The sequence below is a fragment of the Pelophylax lessonae genome (genome assembly GCF_965119305.1).
Source record: "Pelophylax lessonae genome assembly, chromosome: 11".
NCBI lineage: Eukaryota > Metazoa > Chordata > Amphibia > Anura > Ranidae > Pelophylax > Pelophylax lessonae.
Genome location: NC_138778.1, coordinates 51,343,893 through 51,365,536, shown reverse-complemented (window position 1 = coordinate 51,365,536; position 21,644 = coordinate 51,343,893). Strand labels below are relative to the sequence as shown.

Below are 21,644 nucleotides of genomic sequence, written 5' to 3'. Positions count from 1 at the left end.
GAGCACTGCCAGAGCCCTACAGAATGACCTCCAGCAGGCCATTTGTGTGAATGTCTCTGACCAAACATTTGATTTTCGGGGTGTCTTTGAAATCAACTCTCTGTAGGTTGATCATTTTCATTTCCATCAAACGATGCTGCATCCTTTTGTTCCTAACACATTACCTAGTCAATATCAGTATAGATATCCAGCATGATATTTTTTCCCCTTTGAGATCTGATGTGTTTTCAAAGTATCCCGTTATTTTTTTATGCAGTATATATATATATATATATATATATATATATATATATATCTATATATATATATATATATATATATATATATATGAGCATCACTTACCTTTTGAAACCTGGAGTCATAATAAAAGTAGGGGTCTCAGTTGCATACATTAGCATATACATGTTGATGCTACACAGTGCCACTGAGCATGCGCTTTGGGTCTTGCTCTAAGTTATTAATATAAATTTCTTTGTATCTTTTAGGTCATTCAAGGAAGAAAAAACAATCACATGTGTAGAATGAACTAAAATCCTGCACTATTACTACTGGGAGACATGGTGCAAGATTAAGTGTAATAACCTGGAGCTTTGGCAAGAAACATAAAACTCACATATTGCTTCTCTCTGATGTAAATCTTGCCTACAACCAGTACTGCTTGTGGAATTGTCTGTTGACTGAATAAAGAGATGGGGAATTATCGGTTGCACATTCCTCAACCTCATGGGTAAATATTTTCCACCAGGGGCATTTTCTAAAATGTTGGAATCTGGCCTAAATTACTTCTAGCGTAGAATTTCATGAGAACCCTAGGTCTCATCGTAGTCCATCTTCATGTCTACTGAAAATAGGGGACAATATTTTTCAATGCAACATGCTGAATAAGCCTGAGGGTAAAGAGAACTGGTTTTATTTTCTGGATCTGTAAAACTGAGAGGCTGTGATATGATGCACTGTGTCCGCTGTCACTTCCGATTAAGCCATCACAAAAGGACAGTATGGATCCCGCCACTATTATGCATTGTGGCCTTCGTGATCTACTTCATTTACTTTTGTCCAGACTACTCCAATCCAGTGGATGTTGTAGAAGAGTTTGATAATCGTGTGTGTATGTGTGGACTTTGTAAGCCAAGTAAGCTAAGGACGCCATGGTTCGCAAAAAGATTCAATGCATCTGTACAACCTCTACTAGCAAGTAAGGATCAAGTGATTCCGCCTCACGTTCTAAAATGGTGGTTGGTGAGTAAAAAAGAAAGATATTTGATTTTTAAATATTTAAATTAATATTTAACTAGAGTGTTGGCTCTGTTTGGCACTTCTTAAAAAAAAAAATTTTATTCATCCTCACCTGGTTGCCGACTTTATCTACATGGAAGGCCTGCAAAGATGTGATCTCAAATCTGCAGTTCCCTAGTTTACTTACAGTGCCTTGCGAAAGTATTCGGCCCCCTTGAACTTTTCGACCTTTTGCCACATTTCAGGCTTCAAACAAAAAGATATAAAACTGTAATTTTTTGTGAAGAATCAACAAGTGGGACACAATCATGAAGTGGAACGAAATTTATTGGATATTTCAAACTTTTTTAACAAATAAAAAACTGAAAAATTGGGCGTGCAAAATTATTCAGCCCCTTTACTTTCAGTGCAGCAAACTCTCTCCAGAAGTTCAGTGAGGATCTCTGAATGATCCAATGTTGACCTAAATGACTAATGATGATAAATAGAATCCACCTGTGTGTAATCAAGTCTCCGTATAAATGCACATGCACTGTGATAGTCTCAGAGGTCTGTTTAAAGCGCAGAGAGCATCATGAAGAACAAGGAACACACCAGGCAGGTCCGAGATACTGTTGTGGAGAAGTTTAAAGCTGGATTTGGATACAAAAAGATTTCCCAAGCTTTAAACATCCCAAGGAGCACTGTGTAAGCGATAATATTGAAATGGAAGGAGTATCAGACCACTGCAAATCTACGAAGACCTGGCCGTCCCTCTAAACTTTCAGCTCATACAAGGAGAAGACTGATCAGAGATGCAGCCAAGAGGCCCATGATCACTCTGGCTGAACTGCAGAGATCTACAGCTGAGGTGGGAGACTCTGTCCATAGGACAACAATCAGTCATATACTGCACAAATCTGGCCTTTATGGAAGAGTGGCAAGAAGAAAGCCATTTCTTAAAGATGTACATAAAAAGTGTCATTTAAAGTTTGCCACAAGCCACCTGGGAGACACACCAAACATGTGGAAGAAGGTGCTCTGGTCAGATGAAACCAAAATCAAACTTTTTGACAACAATGCAAAATGTTATGTTTGGCGTAAAAGCAACACAGCTCATCACCCTGAACACACCATCCCCACTGTCAAACATGGTGGTGTCAGCATCATGGTTTGGGCCTGTTTTTCTTCAGCAGGGACAGGGAAGATGGTTAAAATTGATAGGAAGATGGATGGAGCCAAATACAGGACCATTCTGGAAGAAAACCTGATGGAGTCTGCAAAAGACCTGAGACTGGGACGGAGATTTGTCTTCCAACAAGACAATGATCCAAAACATAAAGCAAAGTCTACAATGGAATGGTTCACAAATCAACATATCCAGGTGTTAGAATGGCCAAGTCAAAGTCCAGACCTGAATCCAATCGAGAATCCGTGGCAAGAACTGAAAACTGCTGTTCACAAACACTCTCCATCCAACCTCACTGAGCTTGAGCTGTTTTGCAAGGAGGAATGGGCAAAAATTTCAGTCTCTCGATGTGCAAAACTGATAGAGACATACCCCAAGCGACTTACAGCTGTAATCGCAGCAAAAGGTGGCGCTACAAAGTATTAACTTAAGGGGGCTGAATAATTTTGCACGCCCAATTTTTCAGTTTTTTATGTGTTAAAAAAGTTTGAAATATCCAATAAATTTCGTTCCACTTCATGATTGTGTCCCACTTGTTGTTGATTCTTCACAAAAAAAATACAGTTTTATATCTTTATGTTTGAAGCCTGAAATGTGGCAAAAGGTCGAAAAGTTCAAGGGGGCCGAATACTTTCGCAAGGCACTGTAAAGCTAACCTAAACTCAGAAATTGAGGATTAGCTATTTTGGGGGGGGGGACATCTAGAAATGCTAATTGTGCCTAAACAGTAACCTGAAAATTTACCATTTGTCTGAAATTCAGTGCAACTCCTGTATTATATCTGCAGCATGAGGTCACTTTGTTGGAGATACAACAACTTTAAAGCTTAGCCTATTATAGATTAACTGCAGTTCACAAATAGGACAGTAGATGTCGCTAATGCTAAGTGATATGCTATGCATCTACTGTGATGTGCATTTCCTGTACACTGCACTGTACTTGTTGGTTATCTCTTCCTGTCTGTGTTTTATCACAATGAGAAGGTGATATGTTTTGCTCTCTGTGTTATGTTCCAATAAAGAAGCCAGTTCCTGTTTACTCCACAATGTCTGATCTGAATGGACTCCGCTGCACCCAGTGATCGCACTCTGCAACAGGTTATGGGCCCAGGATCCGGATAAAGTCTTATGACCAGGTGCGGCCCAGGCAGAACAAAACCTTCAACGGGAGACAGTGTGACTGATGGGGAGATCGACATAAGGAAGCTTTCCAGTGACAGAAAGACTGTTTATATATAAAGGAGGGAAAAATGTCCGGAAACTCAGAACTTAAACTCTCAGTGGTCAAGCTGAACAATGACAATTATCAGCTATGGAAGTTTAAAGTGGAAATGCTATTATCTAGAGATGACTTGTGGGAGGTTACCACCACAGAGAGGCCACAGGACAATAATCAGGACTGGGACAAGAAAAACAGACAGGCACGGGCCACCATAAGCTTACTAGTGGAGGATGATCAGCTCATACATATACGCCATGAGGACACAGCGAAAGGCATGTGGGACATTCTAAAAAGACTGCATGAAAGATCCAGTTTAAACAGCAAGCTGTTTCTACTGCGGAAACTTTACAAAATGAGACTTAGCAGAGAACAGGACATGCAGGAGCACATAAACGCAATGCCGGAAGTGATTGCACAACTCAGATCAATCGAGGAGAATATAACAGACAGCCACGCAGCAGCTAATTTGTTATGCAGTTTGCCCAATACATATACTGCATTGATCAATGCACTGGAGACACGGCCTGAGACAGATCTGACGCTAGCATTTGTAAAAACCAGGCTCATAGATGAGTATCAGAGAAGAAAGGAATTAGTGCATGACCCCACAGAAACCAACACCAGAACCGCTCTTAAAGCTACAGACGCAAGGTTACACAGGAAAGAGACCAGAGTGTGTTTCAGATGTCACAAACAGGGACACATAAAGAAAGACTGTACTATATGGAAAGCAGAGCAAAGAAGACAGCGTCCATCTTATGCTAAACAAAAGGTCAAAGCCACAATCAATGATCCATGGGAAGGAAACTGGAATGCCACATTTAAAGCGACAGGCAACCATAAATGCCCAGGCTGGTGCATCGATTCGGGGGCAACCAGTCACATGACAAGTGATAGAAGTTTTTTCACAGAACTTGATCTGAACAACAAAGAAACTATTTATCTTGCAGATGGAAGCAAAAACATGCAGAAGGATATGGGCATGGAACCCTTGTATGCCCTGATGATGCGGGACACAACCTAGCCATACCAGTGAAAGATGTGCTTTATGTTCCTAATCTAGAAGGAGGACTCTTATCTGTGAAGCGTCTGACAGCCAGAGGACTCACTGTAACATTCCAAGGTGACAAGTGTTCAATCCTAATCGGCAACCAGACAGTAGCAAGTGCCAAGCTGTATGATCATCTGTATCACCTCGACACAGCGAAGGAAAAGGTGAGACTATGTGCACACAAGCACAATGACATATATGGCACAGACGTCTAGGTCACAGACACCCAGAATGCATACAGGAGCTACAGAGGAGGAATCTGACAAGGGATCTAACAATATCCTCTTGTCCAGTTATTGTTAAGTGTGAATGTTGTATTAAATCCAAAGCTACAAGAGCAACACTTCCCAAAGTCAGTCAGAAGAGAGCTTCAAGACCACTTGACTTAGTTCACAGTGACGTGTGTGGTCCCCTAACCCACCTACACCTGGAGGCAACAGGTACATTGTGACTTTCATATATGACAATTCAAGATACACAGTCACTTACCTAATGCAACACAAGAGTGAAGTTTTTGACAAATTACAAGACTATATAATAAAGACCAGTAACAAGTTTCAGAGGAAGCCTCTCATACTTCGGAGTGACAATGGAGGTGAATTCACAGGATATAAGATACAAGAGTACTTAAAACAGAATGGAATAGAACATCAAAAGACAGTCCCATATACACCAGAACAAAATGGAGTAGCTGAAAGAAAGAACAGAACTCTGACTGAAATGATCAGATGTATGCTGACAGACTCTGGACTACCACAAAAATACTGGGGGTGAAGCAGCTATGACAGCTACATATTTGCAGAACAGACTTCTTTCCAGAACAATAGAGAAAACTCCATATGAACTTTGGCACAATGAGAAACCAAATGTAAAACACCTAAGAGTTTTTGGATGCAAAGCATTCATCTACATACCTGAAGAAAAATGCACCAAACTCTAAAAAAGAGCATTTGAAGGTATCTTTGCTGGATACAGTGACAATGTCAAAGGTTACAGAATCCTTAATCCCAAAACAGACAAGGTTACCATTAGCAACAGCATAACTTTTGTTGAAGATTTAAGAGACAATGTAATGACAACAGTAGAAGCAAGAATAGAAGGAAAAACTGACATTGACCAGCCTATCTCTGTAACTTCTGAACAAACAGTTGAAGTGAGTGCAGACTCTACCAGTACTGAAGAGCAGATACAAGAAGGCTCAGACACAAAACTGAGACGTTCAACAAGAGAAAACAAAGGTAAACCACCTGTACGTCTCTCATACAAAGCAAGTACTGCCAATATCAATGAACCTGCGACCTGGGAAGAAATATCTCAGCTTTCAGAACCAGAAGCAAGTAAATGGATAAAGGCTGCTGATGAAGAGATAAAATCCATGCATGACACTAAAACATGGACACTTACAGAGCTACCACCTGGAAGGAAAGCCATAGGCTGTAAATGGACTTTTAAAGTGAAATACAATGCAGATGGCACAATTGAGCGATAAAAAGCAAGGCTAGTAGCCAAGGGCTATTCTCAAAAATATGGAGAGGACTATGACGAGACATTTGCACCAGTAGTCAAGCACACTACAATACGGACTTTACTGACAATAGCCATCACAAGGAAAATGCAAGTGAAACATTTTGATGTGAAAACCGCGTTTCTACATGGCGAGCTAACAGAAGAAATTTACATGGAACAGCTGCCAGGGTTCAAAGATGAACAAAGGCCAGACCTAGTTTGCAAACTTCGCAGGAGTATATATGGTCTAAAGCAAGCAGCCAGAGCGTGGAATATAAAAATAAATGAAGTGCTTACACATCAAAACTTTCTGAGGAGTAAAGCGGACCCCTGCTTATACACAAAGAAATTGGCAGACAGATGGGTCTATATGCTTATTTATGTGGATGATATCCTGATTTGCTTTGAGCAAGAAGGGGATGAAGCAGAAATACTAGAAAAATTAAATCAGAACTTCAACACCAAAGATCTTGGCAACATAAAGAGTTACCTCGGCATCCAGATCGAGAGAGAGGAAGATGGCAGCTTTCTTCTGAACCAAAGACACAAAATACAAGAAATAATTGAAACATTTAGAATGGAAGACGCCAAACCAGTAAAGTCTCCTATGGAAACCAATTACCTAAAGATGAATTGTCAAGATAACCCATTACCTACTAATACTCAATACAGGAAGGCAATAGGGAAATTGCTATATCTTACCACTGCTACAAGACCGGACATTGCAGCAACTGTTGGAATCCTATGCAGAAAGGTTTCAATGCCAAGTCAAAAGGACTGGAATGCTGTAAAGCGAATCATTCGCTATCTTAAAGGGACTTTGCACTGCAAGCTAAAGTTACCAGCAAGTGATGAAAGCACCTTAACAGGATATGTGGATGCTGACTGGGCAGGAGACACCAGCGACATGAAATCTACCACTGGTTACTTATTTTTTCGGTCAGGAGGTGCCATCAGTTGGACTAGTAAAAAGCAACTCTCTGTTTCACTGTCGTCTACTGAAGCAGAATACGTTGCTGCAGCGCAGGCAAGCCAAGAAGTCATATGGCTGAGACAGCTATTAACAGATTTGGGTCAACCACAGTTGGGACCAACAGAAATCTATGAGGACAATCAAGCATGTCTTGCACTTGCGCGCATGGAAGGAGTTAATTCAAGAACCTAGCACATTGATGTGAAGTTCCACTTTCTTAGGGATCTTCAAGAGCAAGGTCTTCTTGAGTTACTTTATTGCCCAACCGAGGATATGACAGCAGATATCCTTACAAAGCCTGTGACCGCTGAAAGACACTCAAGTCTTACAAAGAAGATGGGTTTAATAGACTAAGCCTTAGCTGTTGAGAAGGGGTGTTGGAGATACAACAACTTTAAAGCTTAGCCTATTATAGATTAACTGCAGTTCACAAATAGGACAGTAGATGTCGCTAATGCTAAGTGATATGCTATGCATCTACTGTGATGTGCATTTCCTGTACACTGCACTGTACTTGTTGGTTATCTCTTCCTGTCTGTGTTTTATCACAATGATAAGGTGATATATTTTGCTCTCTGTGTTATGTTCCAATAAAGAAGCCAGTTCCTGTTTACTCCACAATGTCTGATCTGAATGGAGTCCGCTGCACCCAGTGATCGCACTCTGCAACACACTTTAGGTGCTACTGCCTTTGACTGCTAGAAATATAGGATTTGCAGTGAGATATGGTGATAAGACTACAGTGTGGCTTACTGATCTCCTTGGTGGAGTGAAAACTGTACCTGAAGACCTGCAGCGCAAGGATTTCACTGCTTCTGTTTTATATATATGTGCTTCCGCCACCTCCCCTATTGCTCCTTGATCATTATCACACTCAATATCAGATCACTAGTTTTTATGGGGTAGGTCTGACATGAGCGAGCAAAGCCTTGTGCTCTACCAAAATAGGCACCTACACACAAATAAAGACAATACTGTGTAATTGTCTTTTATTTTTTACAAGCATTACAAGCAACATTACAAACTCCTAACCTGTCTGCAAACGAACTTATAAAAGTGTCAGAAATCATCCCTTAATGGACAATAACTTGCACATTTTCCATTATGTACCGAACAATATCACTGAACTAATTGCACTCTTCGATAAATAATTACATAAGAAATTCAACTTTTATAAATAGTCATAAATCATAGCAACTGTAAAATCAATGTTTATTTTTATATGTACAAAAGGTTTACCACAGTTCTGCTCCAGGATGATATCCTCTTCACACTCAACATTGGGTGCCAGTTTCCTGTACAGCTCAGCTCACCTTTTCCTTCATTTGAAAAAATGGAAACTTCTCGGCCTGCGCACTTAGTTCTCGTTATACCAACTGCAGGCTATATCTACAAATGATTTCAAAGCTTTATCCTCTGCCCCCATGGCCCCATCCTATAATATATATACTGTATATACACAGATAGGTGGTCAGCAGACCTCAGTGTTCATTTGGAGCCAGATGACTGGTCTGCTATAGACCAAATCTTTTTTACAGCATGTGGCGGTGCTGGAAACCTCATATAAGGTGGGGAGATGGTACCTAGTCCCAGCCAGGATCTTGAAAATGTTTCAAACTATTCCCCTGCACTCTTCCAGGGCTGCAACGACCCAGGCACACACCTGCACATTTGGTGAACTTGTCCTGTTGCTAGTAAATTCTGGCCAGACATTTTTGCACTTCTTTCAACTTTGAGAAACCCCTTCACCCAGACCTAGTAATTGCACTTCTCAACAAGGGCCCCAAAGAACTCACCAAAAAGAAGTTTCAGCTTCTCCTAGCTGGGACCTGGAAATCCTCGAGCTTGTGCCTTGTTGGAACAAAACATAGGATCACCCAAGTTATCATCCATGCTATAATTGAAACCACGTTGCAAGAAAGGGTCACTGCTTTTATTGCTTTAGGGCGGCCATAGATTATTCACCAGCACTGAGCTTTAACTCATCCCTATTAGAACCCTGCTAAATAAATTTTTATTTTTTTTGTCACCAGGATTATCTAGGCCCCACCTACTGACATCCCCTGGATCCCCCTCCCCCTCCTTTTTTTTTATTCCCTCCTCCATCCCTGTGATTCTTGATATAGTATGTTTGTTGGTATACATGGGAACTGGTCCTCCAATATATGTTGTTTTTCTCTTCTCTTATTAAACATTGAAACTCCCTGCTTGTCAGGCTGCCTGTTCTTACACCACTCCTGTGTTGGTATTGATATGATGAGCTGGAAGCTTCTTCAATACATGAAACAACTTTACTTCTATGGAGGATAGCAGTACATATCTTAAAGCGGAGGTATACTAAAAAAAAACCCTGCAAGACAAAGGCATAATGAGCTAGTATGCATCGCACTATACATAATAAAAACATTTTAACAAGAAAAAATGGAAATTTCTAAGACAACCTGCCTGACGAGCTGCAGTGCGTGCGGTTGTGTTGCCCACTACTGTAGTGTTGTGTTCTCATGCCATTCAAATTAATTCCACCGCATTGCAAGCGGTAAAGCACTTAAATAGCCATAAATTACTATACAATATCAGTGTGAATAGGCACTTACAGTATTAGTGAAGTTGTGGTTAATTAAAAAAAGAATAAATGTTTTGCAAGCACTTTCTTCTTGCAGATGAGAAACTGGACTTCTCAATTCATATTGCTGTTGTGCATAAATTGAGTTTTAAGGAATTAATTTGTAGAACTGAAACTAGTGTGGCTCAAGAAACCAGGCCATAGAAATATTTGGAGTGATTTACTAATTGAGTGGGTGTGCAATGCAAATTTAGCATCCTCGTTATCCTTTGTAATGTTGTTTTGGTTCAGATGCCTTTTTAGTGTTTATCATATTTTATATTATGCAGAGTCTCCAAGGAAAAAACAATGTGAGTGACATTCCTGGGATACTTGATCAGATGTTCAAGGTTATACCCCATGGGAACCCATATGAAGAAGTGTATAACAGACCATGTCGAACCTGTGCTGTTGTGGGGAATTCCGGTAACCTTAAGGGATCACACCATGGGAAAAAAATTGATTCCCATCAACTTATTATCAGGTAATAATTCCACATTGTCAATGGACTTTCAAGTGGCTAAACTTTTTTTTTTATATCTATCTGAAGTGTTGTTCCTCAGTAACCCACCATCTGAATTGCTGATTCTTGGAAGGTGCAACTACAATTATGGGATAACTTCTTTAGTAATTTGTTTACTGATGGCTCTACCTGTCTGATTTATTGATAAAGTAAGTATTTATTGCTTATGATACAATATTGCTTTTATTCCAGTCCAGTCCTTTGCTGGCATTTTTTGTTCACATGTAACAATCAGTATTTTTTGCTAGAAAATTACTTAGAACCCCCAAACATTATATATATATATATATATATATATATATATATATATATATATATATATATATATTTTTTTTTTTTTTTAAAGCAGAGGCCCTATAGAATAAATTGGTGGGTTTTGCAATTTTTTTATATTACACGGTATTTGCACTGCAGTTTTTCAAATGCAATTTTTTGGGAAAAAAATACACTTTTTTGAATTTTAATGCAAAAAAAACCACATTACATAACCCCATTTATTTGTAAAATATTAAAGATGAAGTTATGCAGAGTAAATAGATATCAAACATGTCACACTTTAAAATTGCGCACACCGGTGCAACGGCGACAAACGGCGCAAATTTTACTATCCATAGTGGTCGCTTTACAGGCTACCGCTTTAGATTTACACAGGAGGGCTGGTGCTAGAATTATGATCTGACATTCAGGGTGATATCTCACATGTGTCAGAAAATCGTTGTTTGCGTGCGTGTGGGACCAAAGCACGCATTCGCCTTTTTGCGCAACCATGGAAGGACTGGAGGTACTTTACTTTTTTTTTTTATTATTATTTTTTTATTTATTTTTCACACTGTTGCTTTATTTTTTATTTTTATCACTTTTATTGCTGTAACCAATTGCTTTGAATGTAAACATCCTTGTGACAGCAATAGGCATTTGACGGGTACTCTTTATGGAGAGGTCTGGGGTCTATAAGACCCCAAATCCCTCCTCTGCACTTAAAAGCATTCAAAAACAATAAATGTTTTGATTTTCAAAAAATGGCGGCAATGGTTTCCAAGTAATATTATGTCATCGCTTCGGGGTTACTATTATGAACAGCCTGATCCCGGTGACCAAACATGATGTGGCGGAGGCAGATTGGTTACTAGTTTGGCTGCTCCCTCTCATAGAGGCTGAAATCAACTCAAACTCTTTTTTTTAAATAAATACAAGGGTGAGTCAATAATTATCCCTATTCTATTTCTATGTAGCACCCTCCTAGGGCGGTGCTAGAGAGTGCATAGTTTTTGGGTTTCCCTGCTTAACAGGGGGACTGTCAGGCAAATGTAAATACTCTCTGCCTAAAAGGGAGCAGTGATCCATTGATAGGGTCTGCCAAGTGTGATCATATGCTGCGGATGTTGCCTGCAGGTTTCACACTGATACAATAGGACGGGGCATATTGGGCAGTGGGAGGAATCCTGACAAATGGGAACATGGGTGTAGATACAGCCCTAGCCAACGGCAGAGGATAGTGTCTCAAGGCATGCTGGGTGACTGTATATATACCATGAGAGCACGTGTGCACTGGGCCTTCTGCTGGAGAGCGGGGTCCCAGAGGAAGGGGGGGGGGGGTCGCTGCACCTCCTATTTACATGCTGCCATGCGGCCTCAGGTGGTCAACCTAAGGGCCCATGTGACAGAAGCTTCAACCCAGATGTCCTGCAGAGCTGACTGAGAGGGGGATATGCCTGGAAGGATCTTGTCCTGGGTACTGTGAGTACAGATCTATGTCTAGGGGCCTGTTCGGTGAGGGCCATCCCTTCAAGCTAGTGAAGTCAGTGAACAGGTGCCAGCTGAAGAGAATACTGGTTAGTGTCCTGAAGAATCAATGTTCATTGAGTCTGCTGCCAGAGTGAGCAAATTACTTATTCTTCCATACAAATGCAGTATGGTTCAGGAGAGGATCTGCTATTCAGTTCAACAAAGTGAGGCCAAGTGAGAGTTTTCCTCCTCTGTGCATAGTTAAAGTTGGAGTTCTCACAAATCCCTTCTCCTATCCAAGTTCTACCAATAAATTAAAAATAAAAACAAATCCCCTAGACTGGTCATTGGATAACGAACAGATGAGTGTGTACCTGGACAAGTAAAAGTACCCAAGCAACTGGCTGCAGGATAATCAGAGGGAGACCCAAGAAAATCTATACCCAGTGACCCCTACGGGGACAGTGATACATCTATAATTTATTAGAACAGTAAAGAACATACAGTTACATTATTTTTCAACCTAGTCCCCCTGCTTTTAAATTTTTAAATGCTTTTGTTCCAGTGTTCCACAAACTTGTATATATACTTGTATATACACAGCCATGTACAGCTTCTTGCACATGTTGGTCTGTGACAAACTGATGACCTCTCAAGTCAGGGGTGCCCAACCTTTTGAGAAGTGAAGGCCATTTAAGTGATTGGCAACTGGTCGCGGGCCACAATGAGCAGATAAGGCGGATGGCAGGTCACAGCCCGCTCTACTCTATGGGCCCTCCGATTCCCCCAGATGGAAGGCGACTAATCTCCTTGGTAGGTATTTTTAGGGGATGAAATTGCAGGTAGGCGGGTGTAAACGTACACAAGTCTGTTTACATCTGCCGCTCCATAGGGATGAATGGTGGGTCCGCCTGGAAAAACGGACAGGCATGCCCGATCAGGCCGATGATGTCAAAGGGGCCTAAGGATGCTTTCACACTGATGCGCTGCCATTTACCTGCTCCGTAAGTGAAACGCAGTGCACCATTGGCTTTCCTGGGGGTTAGCTGCAGTTTGCCATAGACTTCTACTATAGCCGGCAAGTGTGATGCACTTTCTGAAAACGCACCAAAAGTCCTGCATTCAGGAGTTTTGGTGCGCTTTTTAGAAAGCACACCAAACCCACAGGTAATAACAGAAGTCTGTGGCTCAGTGCAGGTAACCCACAGGTGCACTGGACTGCACTGCACCTGCGGACCAGTTTGAAAGGAGCCCAGAGTAACCAGTGCAGAGAACCGATATGCCCATAGCTATTTAATTTTAATTAAATACTGACCTCAATTTTCACTTTTGGTATTTCTCCGCCTGTGACAGGACCCACTATACCAGAAGCATTGGCTCTGCTCTCTACTACAGCCGAATGCTTCCGCGGGTTACCCATCTGATGATCTGGGGTGTCAGATGGGTAACCCGCGATCTGGACGGTCCGACCCGCCATCCCAAAGGCCACAGGTCGCAGGCCACATCAGAGTGCACCCCTGTTCTAAGGGTATCTTTAAAGCAGTGTTCCACCCCCCCCCCCAAAAAAAAAAAAAAAATTAAAGTCAGCAGCTACACATACTGTAGCTGCTGACCTTTAATATTAGGACACTTACCTGTCCTGGAGTCCACTGATGTCGGCACAGCAGCCGGTTTTTGCACCGGTTGTCGGATGCTGCCACCGCCATTGCCAGTAAGGGAAACCTTGCGGCTTCACGGCCAGGTCCCTACTGCACATGCGCGAAGCGTGCTATACTCTCTAACTGGCCCCGAAGCAGAGGAAGAAGGAGGGAGTAGGAGGGGCCCGAATTTCTGATGTACCTTGCCGCGGCGAGGTCCAACAGAAGTGGGGACAGCGTACCTGTCAAAAAAGTGGCACCAGAGGAGGGAGGAGACAGATAAGCGGAAGTTCTACTTTTGAGTGGAACTCCGCTTTAAGGATAATGCTTGTCTGACAGTTTTGAACTTTGTATACATTTTGAATCCATTTGTATACACTTCAATGTGGTAAAGCGCTGTCCCCATATTGTGATGAAAGTCTTTAATAGATTTCAGCTTCTGGTATACATTCAGACCACATAAAACAGATAACTGCTCGCTGTTTTTATTTGGTGCGAAATAATAGGGGATTGCCTGTTTGCTGTACAACAACAGCAAAGGAAACTGAGTGATGAGAGTCAAAGATATGATAAAGCAAAGATATGACAAAGGCGCAGAAATCAGTACAGCCAACCTAAAGATTATAATAGCAAAAGTGTGGATAATTAAAGACCCCCCTTGTACATAACTATATTCATTTGTGTTTTTATATTGAAGTTTAGCTTTGGCCCAGTTCACATCTAGAGATTTGGGATCGCGGGCAAAATCCCTGCAATTTCAAATGCCATTGCAATGCTGGCAAAACGTAGCACATGTGTTCGGGTGCCATTCATTTTCAATGGCACCTAAATGCAGTGCTGTTTTGTCACAATTGTCATGCAATAAATTGCTTCAAGTTGCAAAATGCTAAGGTGTAAATGGGGCCTTAAAGTGAGGCTGCCAACTAATTAAAAGTGTTATTAAACCCAAAAGCAAATATTTATTATATTGCAGCTTATCAATTCTTAGATTTGATGGCTGCATTTGATTTATTTTTTAGGCTTTTTTCCCTTTAATGTCACCTGGATCTAGCCAGTCTGATTTTTTTTCAACTTTCTATAACAGACCAAGCTATGCAGACACAGTAGCAGTTAGAGGGTTGAGATAATTAATTTACCACTGACAGGAGTGCTTACAATGAACAGCTTTTATTTATCATGTAAAACCTTTATCACAAAAAAAAACAGTTGCTGTAACTGCAGTGCGATCTGGGGTCTGGCTTCAGATCGTTAGTGTATCTAAATCTACTAATCCATCTAACACTCCCCTCCCCCCAGACTGACAATGCTGCTGTCCAAAGGTGTACCTGTGCTCCTTCCTCCAGAGTGGGGAAGCTCTAATACAGAGGTCTGTTACTGGCCAAATCACCAGATGAAAACAGAGGGGAAAAAGCCTTAAAGTGAATTTAAACTCTCACAAATACCCAGTGAAGTGAACAGCCTCCGATGATACACAGAGATTAAACAAATCTCCCTACATAAGTTTTATTTCTATATCTGCTGTCTTCAACTTTCTACACTGTTTAGAAAGTGAAAATTGTGTTAGAATTGTTTCTTCCTGTTCCAGCACTGGGTGTGGAATCTTGGCATACACTGTGTCAGCTGATTGGAGGAAAGGCACACACCCCCCTCCACATAGGCAGAGGAAGGAAGAAACATGCTGTGCACTGGGTGTGGAGTCTTGGCATACACTGTGTGTTAGCTGATTGGAGGAAAGGCACACACCCCCCTTCACATAGGCAGAGGAAGGAAGAAACATACAGAGCTGTGCTGTGAATAGACCAGCTCTCTACTAATCTACCTCTATGCACCCACCCCAACACAAATTTCCAGCTGCTTTTATCTCCTGTGTCGGAGAGCTTGTCAGAAGTTATCATGGTGATAATAGAGGAATGGAGCAGCAGAAAGACACGAGACACAGGGCCTTGGGGAGAGATAAGTAAACACTACAGATATATGTGCCCAGGTCAAATTTCATGAATGGGGTTTTCATCCACTTTAAAGAGTTTGTTACCCCAGCATTTCATATATCTGATATGCGCCTGCTGTACCCCGTACTTGTATGAAAATGTAGCCTGTTCTCTTTGTGTTGCTTAATTTGTGAGAAATCCTTGGTGATCCTGCCAGTCCCTCTGCTTTTCTATTAAAACTGACCACACTAAGCAGGAGAACACAGTCCCTCTGCTTTCCTATTAAAAACCGACCACACTAAGCAGGAAAACACATTGTGGTCAGTTCTTTAGCTGTGCTGGGAACTCAGCCTGCTCTCCTTCATTCACTGGAAAGCTCAGTGCACTGGTTCTCCTCCCCCAGTTCTCTTGCAGCTGAGAACAGGGGGAACAGATTGTATGTGATCATGATCCCTTAAAAAAATGGAAAGAAAAGTAGGTAAAAACGGAATAGGTTGTTTTTACAAGGTGATCATTTACAATCACTTTAAAAAAGAAAACGGTTTAATTTTGTTACTCAACTTCCCAAACGTCAAGACTCAGGGCTGCCTATCTCCCATTCTTCTGTTCTATGAGAATGCCCATATTGGCACCATTTAATTGGACATGAATATGACAAGTAGGTGGGGCTTGGGTGCAGAGGTGGGGTTTTTAAGCCCTTGGGCAGGCCACAGACGGAGCAAATTTTTTTCTGCAATTTCGGTTTGCAGGGAAGAAATTTGCACGATTCCCCCATCAACACAGGCAGTGCTGACAGGGGAATCCTTCCTGCCGAGCAATTGTCTGCTCCCGGTAGGGGGGGGGGGGAGCAGTGATTGCTAGCAGCTACAGTATAGCAACCACTAGAGATAATTGCAAGTGAATGAGGCAAGTGAATCGATTAACTTGGTACATTCAGCCTACCCACACACGGTTGGCATCTCAGCTGGTTCCTGCTTTAGTGACAGATTGGAAAGTGGATCATAGAGCAGATAAAGAAGGATTTGTAGTTAACTCCTTTTTGACACCATAGCAGAAATGGGCACACAACAGGTGATTTTGTTGCCCAGAGCAATCCATCCTATTCTTTGTCAATAACGTTCCTTGGAAAAGCGACAGCTGCAATCTGATTTCTTATCCAGGATAACAAAATGTACTTTTTGCCTTTGTTTCATGTTATAAAAGAAAATGTTGGCTTTGCATAAAGACGTATCGCTTCTGATAGGCTCCCTCTGTTCTCACTAATCCTTTGTCCCACACTGATCAGCCAACTTCCCTCAGCTCTTCGGATGATGGCAGCTGCATTACTTGGCATTCTTTTGCCAGGTAATGAAGCTGCCCCTCTGGCTTCTCCTCTGGGCTCTTTATTGTTCATTGGCCTGTATCCAGGCAAGGCAACCACAGCTCAATTTCCAGGTGTACTGTTCCCCAGGTAGAGTCTGTCGCTCTATCCTCTTTGCTTCCTTCCCATTAATCCTAACTCTGTGTCAAATTTAGGCATCGCTGACCCTATGCCCAATGCTCAATGCTTGTGATAGGTTTTTCCACTTGCCTCTCTAGCCCTGTCATTAGTGTGTACCTGAATCTTGACCAGCCTGTTATGTAAAAATGTCTCTTGCCAGCCACTTGGACCAAACATTGCCTGTTTACTGACCATGTGTCTGTCTGTTACCTGGACTGACATCGTTCCTCATCTATCTGATGATCCTTCAGCTAAGGCATCAGTCCTAGCCATATTCTATGGATATCCGTATTTTTCTGAACCAAAGACACTCTTGTCCCAGCTTTGCTCTGCCTCGTGTGCTGCCTAGCCAGACAATATACAGTAGAATCATGTAATACATCCTGGGGCAACCCATTTGTTGTGACGTTAGAACCCTCAGATTGATTGGTCTTTAGCTTAATTTGTTGCATGATGTGGTTCTTGCCTCAGTTCCTGCCTTACCCACCCTACTCTCACTGCTACCATTACTCTGGATGTCCATCCCTTTTCTTTCTAAGATTTCATGGATGTGTGTTCAGAGGAGTTTCAATTTTGCCTTCTCACAGCACATAGAACTGCCCTTTTAACCCACTGCCCAGTATTATCTCCCCTAAACGTGGGTGATGAAGTCATATACTGAGGACAATTTACAGAAAGTGTTTATTTGTTCTTTTTCTACTTCTAAGACAGAAGATGGGTGGCACAATGCACCCCTGCATGGTCCTTCTACTCTTAAAGCCCTGCAGAGGTAAATTGAAATTCATAAAAGATTCTCTGTCATTATTTCTCCACCTACTGCGCTTACCAAGAAAGGGGTTGATGTGGCCGACTGGACTTCGAAAGCCATCATAGGCCTTTGAAGCTTTAGCCTTCACTTCTGCTGCATTTCTCATTTATCTAGATCCTACCCTACATTTTGTGGTTGATGTTGATGCCTTTGAGGTCTAAGTTTGGGCAGTTTTATCATACAGTACTCATCCTGGTATGCTCGCTGGTCATTCTTCTTCACACGCTTTTACTTTTCAAACTACTTCTCAGCCTGTGACCAAAAACACGAATGCTTTCATAGCTCTTTCATAGCTTTGAACCCTAGTCTAAAGACTGTCAGGAGATCCTAAACATTTTGCCTCCCTTGGTTGTGGCAACTCTTTCTCTGGATCTTTTGTCCTCCATTTTGCAGGTTCGAATTTCTGCTCCTGTCGACCTCCCTGCTGGTAAGCTGTTTGTGCTATCCACACTAGTACATAAAGTTCTGTCTGAGGAGCATAGTAATAAAGTCACGTGAAGTCTGTGTAGGCTCCAAATCTCAGGTCCAGGCCTGATGGATAACTATTACCGCTACTCTTTCCTACTTACCCATGAATTAATTTTACCATGAATTTTATCATGGAGCTTGCTCTCTCTCAAAGTAATATAAGCATTTGGGTCATTATTGACTATTTCAGTAAGATGTCACATTTTGTTCAAATTTTACATATCGTTTTTAGTCGTATTTGTCCTACGGTTGTTCTTTCTTATGTCAACAGTCAACACCCCAGACCATGTTCCTTCTCCAGCATGTCCTTCACTACACCGCAGGATGAAACCACCATACAGAAATTTGCTTACCTAATTTTTTTTTTATATATCCTTGCTTAAACTCCTTTATTAGCATACTGCCTCTTATGCTCATTCTTTGGTGTTAGTTTATATAAGGGAGAAGGGGAATAAAATGGGTAGTTGGAGAGGTACAATGGGGTCGGCATATTGGGTATAATCTGTAATAATAAATATATAAATATCCATAACGTAATGTTGATATTACTTTTTAAGGAAGCCGATAACCCAATATATCTAATAGGATAAAACGGGAAGGGGGGAAAAATCTGGACTTTGTGTGAGGTGTGTGGAGTCGGTGGGCATAATAGATCGATACAGTCACCTGACATAAGGTAAAAGATTTAATGTATATCATATGTAAATCTCAAAAAATGACATGAACAGAACATGCATGATACATATAGTTACATATATGTGACATACAGTCAAAAAGGCAATGAGGAACATCTTAAATGCAGAATCATGCAAAATTGGTGAAATATATATTGGGATGGGGGTCATTGACGATGTAATGTATATAGTCCAAATATAAAATATTATAGGGGGACACATCTATATTAGGCTTGACGCGTTTCATGGATATTCCCACGCATCAGGAGCAGATGCATCTCAAATAATTATTAAAACGGGGTCAGTCTAAAAGAAGGTAGTATGGACAGTAAGCCAATAGCCAAGAAGTCTATTCCGGGAGCTGTAGGGGCCCACACCACGGCCCAGGGCGTACCAAATATACATTCCAGGGTGCATGTAGATAGCCAAAGTATTGAGTTGTGATGTCACAGACGTTAATCTCCAGTGATTTCTATAGGGGTAAAAGTGTAGGTTAGTATATAAGTGTTCATTGGTGCTATGTAGCACCAGTGAACACCTCACACCTCACACAAAGTCCCGTTTTTCCCCCCTCCTTCCCGTTTTATCCTATTAGATATATTGGGTTATCGGCTTCCTTAAAAAGTAATATCAACATTACGTTATGGATATTTATATATTTATTATTACAGATTATACCCAATATGCCGACCCCATTGTACCTCTCCAACTACCCATTTTATTCCCCTTCCCCCTTTATATATACTTTATCAGGGATGGAGACAGTTAGCCTTGGATGTGCATTGCCTCATTTAAAGTCCCAATTGTTTTGTCACTGTGGCTGTTTTTGTTTGTCTTTTGTTCATGCATTTACTTTGGTGTTAGTTATTGGACAATTAATATTTGAAATGAACTGAAGATCTTTTGCTCTCAAAGGATAAGGAATTCATTACATTACTTGGCCCACTGGAAAGGATATGGACAGGGAAGAGAGTTTCTGGTACCAGTTGCCCACATACATGTGGATACACTGGATACTTTCATTGTTTACACTTGGCCAAACTTGCTCCTAAGGGTCCAGAGATCCCTCCTTAAGACTTACCTCTTATAATGGACTCTCTGCTGCTGCTCTGCATTTTACACTGACCAGCTTTCCAGAGGTCCTCTGACAACTCAGGCATTTTTGCTCCTCAGCATCCTGTTTTGGGGCAATAAAGCTACCTCTCTGGCTAATCCTCTTGTAGCTCAATCCTCCCAGCTTGCCTCCTATTGATCCTAGTCCTACATTTGTGTGTGTCAGAGTTAAGCCCCACATGCCCTGCATCCAGTGCTTGTGATTGGTTTTTCCATGTGCCTTACTTGCTGCCATTAGTGCACCTGAATCTGGACTTGCCTGTTATATAACCCATGCCTGTCTTGTCTCCCGCCTGGACCAACCCCTGCCTCTTTACCGATCATGTCTTTGCCTGCTGTCTGGACCATCCTTCTGCCTCGTTCTCTGATCATACTGTAGCCAAGGTAACGGTCCCAGCCATCTTCTGCCTCCCATTCATCTGTATCTTCTTGCTTGAACCACAGGTACCCTTGTACCTACTTTTTTTTCTGCCTCTTATGCTACCTAGTATAGCATTGTGTAATGAGTCCTCGGGCTTGCTTGTCCTCAGGAAATGGGGTTTACTAAAGGTGAAGCTATACTAGGCAGCTATATCCTCTTACTACCTCTTAAAGCGCAAGCATTACACTTAGCATTGGTAAAAGCTGTAACTCTCTCCTACAAACTTTGCCATCACTATAATTATGGTTGCCTACTGAAATCCAAATGTTAATTACGGAAAGAGTTTTTATACTTCACAGCAGGGCGCACCCTTCCTGAATGATCACCAGATGTTGGAGGAGGAAAAATTACATAAAAGGAAAAATAACATTGTTAAAATTTGTGCAATATTTTTGTGTCTGTCTAGGAAATGTTTTTTTTTTCATCTTAAAACTAGCTTTGAACATAAATATGCTTTTTTGAGTGTGCGAGGAAACCTGCTGTTAAAGTATTATTTAATTTAAAAAAATAGGGTTTTGTAAACGCCAGAAAGAAAATTGTCTCTGATTTGTGAAATTGTGAATGAATTTACTAGTGGATTGCATGCTGGAGATGCCTGCAGTTTTTAGTTGTAGCATACAGAAATCTAGAGATAAGGTTTCTTTTATGTTTAGTAGACACATGCCTGTGGGTGGAATAAACAATATGAGTGGCGGCTCCATAAATATCATCATGTTAAACTTTTTTTTTCTTTCTGCAGCTGTAGAAAAAGTTTCATACAGGCTTGTCAATGCAATCTATGATTTCTGTACAGGGGTCAAAAGCAAAATAGAGTCTCATTTTGAACAAAACAGGAACCAGATGCTGAGCTCACGTGGTTAATATATACTAGCACTGGCAATGAAATGCCGAGCCTTAAGAGGAGTTCTGCCTGGAGAAAAAAAATGAAAAGTCAGCAGCTACAAATACTGTAGCTGATATCTTTTAATATATAGACACTTTAGCGGAGCTCCAATACCCAGCCTAGGTATCTCAGCTGTATAATCCTTGAAGCTGAGGAAGTACTAACATGTCCAAGGCAACCCCCCGTACCTGGACGACACACAGTTCTGGTAGTCAACTGGTTTATTG

At 41.3% G+C, this 21,644-nt stretch overlaps 1 protein-coding gene across 1 annotated transcript in view; it reads left to right on the top strand.

The window, feature by feature from the left end:
* The first annotated feature begins 731 nt into the window (after positions 1-731).
* Positions 732-21,644, top strand: part of LOC309567179 (CMP-N-acetylneuraminate-beta-galactosamide-alpha-2,3-sialyltransferase 2-like) — a 33,588-nt gene continuing 12,675 nt past the window's right edge. Inside the window, exons 1-2 of the mRNA XM_082272538.1 lie at positions 732-1,239; positions 10,048-10,241. Of these exons, the coding sequence (XP_082128664.1) occupies positions 946-1,239; positions 10,048-10,241 (488 nt within the window). The 5' untranslated portion in view covers positions 732-945. The remainder of the gene's footprint in view (positions 1,240-10,047; positions 10,242-21,644) is intronic.